Source organism: Gigantopelta aegis, chromosome 5 (assembly GCF_016097555.1).
Source record: "Gigantopelta aegis isolate Gae_Host chromosome 5, Gae_host_genome, whole genome shotgun sequence".
In the NCBI taxonomy this organism is placed as follows: Eukaryota; Metazoa; Mollusca; class Gastropoda; order Neomphalida; family Peltospiridae; genus Gigantopelta; species Gigantopelta aegis.
The window spans coordinates 38,248,177-38,251,862 of record NC_054703.1 but is presented as its reverse complement, the minus strand read 5'-3'; the positions used below and the strand labels follow the sequence as shown (position 1 = coordinate 38,251,862).

Genomic DNA, 3,686 nt, shown 5'->3' with positions numbered 1-3,686 from the left:
TAATACGCACCTCAGCTGTATGGGTTGTCTGTCCAGGACAGTGGTTAGTGAGAGAGAAGAGGGTGTAGTGGTCTTACACCTACCCATTGATTCGTTAAAACTCGCTCTGGGTGGGAGCCGGTACCGGGCTACGAACCCAGTACCTACCAGCCTTATGTCCGATGGCTTAACCACGACACGACCGAGGTCTGTTGTGCTCATATTAACAGCTGATCGTGTTATACGACAAGAATATAGGAGTGCTAACAACTGGACAGTCGTAGATATCGGCGAGTTGGCTAACTGCGTTGTGATAGTTGGTAGTGAATACCTAACATAAAATGTAATTTTATGCTGATTGTTTTATTCACACGCGGATTCAAGAGGAACATACACTTTCGAATAATTTCCAAATGTTGTATAAAAAAAACCCCAGTGTTTTGTAGATGAATTTATTAGTTTTTACTGACAGATAATACGATATATCTTGGTTTACTTAGTATTCCATATTATTTTCCCACGACTGGTATATCAAAGGCCGTGGTATGTGCTGTGCTGTCTGTAGGATGGTAGATATAAAAGATCCCTAGCTACTAATGGAAAAAATTTAGCGGGTTTCCTCTCTTAAGACTATATGTCAGAAGTACCAAATGTTTGACATCCAGTAGCCGATAATTAATAAATCAATGTGTTCTAGTGGTGTTGTTAAACAAAACAAACGTCCATATTATTTTCCATATTACAAAAAAAACAAAAACAAAAAAAGTGAAAATTTGTTTTTGTTTAACGACACCACTATAGCACATTGATTTATTAACCATCGGCAGTTGGATGTCAAACATTTTGTAATTTTGACATACGGTCTTAGAGAGGAAACCCGCTACGTTTTCCATTACTCCTCAACAACAACAAAAAGAAGCGACTTCACCAAAACAAAAAACCCAATACAAGCAAGGGGGGGGGGGGGGGGGGGGGGGGGGGGGGGGGATCTAACCAACCAAACAAACAAAAATAACAACACAAACAAAAAAGAAAAAACCCATTAGTGAACTCGCACACGAAGATTTGTGTAACACTTCTTTCGTATCCCGCGCTGACCTACAGTAGTCTAGATTCCGTGTTTTATCTAGAGTGGAGAGACACTTCACTCTGTGACAAGATAGTGGTCTATGTCTGGAACACCGTGGACAATGTGTGCACCTGGATCGTGTGGACTGATTACATTTACCTGCTTGATATTGCATTATGTCACGTGTATTGGAGATGAAGGTAATAACGTAATAATGGGCTATGTTTAGAGATCCTTCAGTAGAGGGAGGGATGCAGGGTGAGAGACAGAGAGAGAGACAGAAATTTAACAAAGGGGGAGAGGTACAGAACAAGCAGACAGATGTAGGGAGAGAGACACACGGGTGAGGGGATATATTGAGAAAAAGGAAGGACCGACAGAGGGAGAGAGAGGAAGAAACACAGAGAGAGAGAGAGAGAGAGAGAGTAGTGGGTACAGACAGAGAGAGAGAGAGGGGAGAGAGACAGCGAAAGAGAGAGCAGTGGGTAGAGAGAGAGAGAGAGAGAGAGAGAGATAGTGGGGGAGAGATAGTGAAGGAGAGAGATAGAGACAGACGGACAGACAGAGAGAGATGGGGGAAGGATGTATTTTAAATGCACTTTTATTCGTCAAAAAAGGCCATATTATTCAGAAACATGTTATACAATGGTAGCAAACTCAAGACATTCTCTTTAATGCACAGCTACGTTCCGCTGTGGAAAGACTCACCTGGACCAGCTGGTTGGAAAACGTGTAGCCAGCGGCCAGGTCGCACGACCTGGAGAATTCCCCTGGCAGGTAAGAATTAAAGGATCGTATAGCAGGTTGCGGCGCGTTCGTGCGGTCCGGCTAAAAAAACCCACCCCAAACAAATATGAAATACAATAGTTTCAATGAGAGTGTCTAAAACAGATGCGTCTGAAAAATGCATTCGGACACCCGAAGAGGGCGGGAAGTAGCTCAGTGGTACAATGCTCGCTTGACGCGCGATCGATCTAGGATCGATTCCCGTCAGTTGACCCATTGTGCTATTTCTCGTTCCAGGCAGTGCTCCACAACTGGTGTATCAAAGGCCGTGGTATGTACTATCATGTATGTGGGATGGTGCATATAAAATATCCTTTGCTGCTGCTAGAGAAAAGAGTGGCGACAGCGCGTTTCCTCTCTCAATATCTGTGTGGTCCTTAACCATGCGTCTGACGCCATATAACTGAGAAATTGTTTAGTGCGTCGTTAAATAAAACATTTCCTTCCTTCGGCCAGACGAAATAATCGTATGTGTAACCCTAATGGAGTATATTCCCAAGACGCAAGAAGTCTGACCGCACGCACGCGTCGCATCCCGTCTGCAAGTGCCTTATGTCATTGTCGCAGACGTGTGCAGAGGTCTGGTTGGTGAGGGTCGACCCACGGTACCCCCCCCCCCCCCTTCCCCCAAATCTGCTCCAAGAAAATGTTTCATTTCGCGGTGGAGCATATCTTCACCCCCGGCTAATTCCCTTCACATGCGCCTGCATGTGGTAAGGGGGCGGTATTAGTAGACTTTGGGAATTTAACATAGATGGAAACCGCCATGCGGACACACTTTTGAATCCACCTTTTAAACAGTAGTAGTACTGTATGGCTATAACACTACCCACCCATATCCGCCCCCACCCCCCCCCCCCCCCCCCAAAAAAAAAAAACCACCAACAACAAATAAACAAACAAACAACAACAACAAACAAACCCCAAAACCCCAAACAAACAAAAACAACAACAACAAAACAAACAACAAACAAACAAACAAACAAACAAAAACAAAAACCAACACACAAAACAAAAACAAAACCAACAACACAAGAAATCAACAACATACAACAAACAAACAAAAAAAACCCACATAAATAAACCACAAAAAACGAAACAAAGACAACATCCCCCACGCCCCAAATAAACAAATTATTTCTCTTTTCTTCTATACCCCTCCTCCTTCTTCAATATGGTTTGTCACGGCGTATATCATGTAAAAGCAGCACACCACCATTTGTCGTGTAACAGGGACGGGGTTTAGTTCAGTCGGTTGAGTGATCGCTTGAGGTGCTTGCGTCGCAGGATCGAACCACATCGGTGGATACATTCAACTGATTATGTTTTTTCTCGTTCCAACCAGCGCACCACAACTGGACAAATGCCGTTGTATGTGCTTTCCTGTCTGTGGGAAAATGCATATACAAGATTCCTTGCTGCATTAGAAAAACAAATGTAGCGGGGTTTTTCTAATTGACTACGAGTCAGAATTACCAAATATTTTACATCCAATATCCGATGATTAATTAATCAATGTGCTCCAGTGGTGTCGTTAAACAAAACAATTTTCTTTTTTACTTGCTGTAGTAGCATAATATTGTCCGGTTTAGGAAATAGTTCCTCATAAAAATTGTTAAAAACTTCAAAATTCTGATATGCTTTTTGAAATCTTTCTATGATGATTACACGTAGGTTAACCTCTGTAGTATTTAAATAACCCATCGGTTTGAAGTAACTTGATATATGAAGTACCAACTGATACCAATTGTGCAAGTGGTATGGTGCCACTTGTATAATAACAGCAACACGAGGCGGTGGTCAGGCATACGGGCCATTAATTAAAAACAAAATTCATGGTCGACCTGTGTTG

At 42.6% G+C, this 3,686-nt stretch overlaps 1 protein-coding gene across 1 annotated transcript in view; it reads left to right on the top strand.

Moving 5' to 3' along the window:
• The first annotated feature begins 1,269 nt into the window (after positions 1-1,269).
• LOC121373149 (serine protease 30-like) overlaps positions 1,270-3,686 on the top strand; it is a 10,594-nt gene continuing 8,177 nt past the window's right edge. Inside the window, exons 1-2 of the mRNA XM_041499603.1 lie at positions 1,270-1,306; positions 1,731-1,825. Of these exons, the coding sequence (XP_041355537.1) occupies positions 1,270-1,306; positions 1,731-1,825 (132 nt within the window). The remainder of the gene's footprint in view (positions 1,307-1,730; positions 1,826-3,686) is intronic.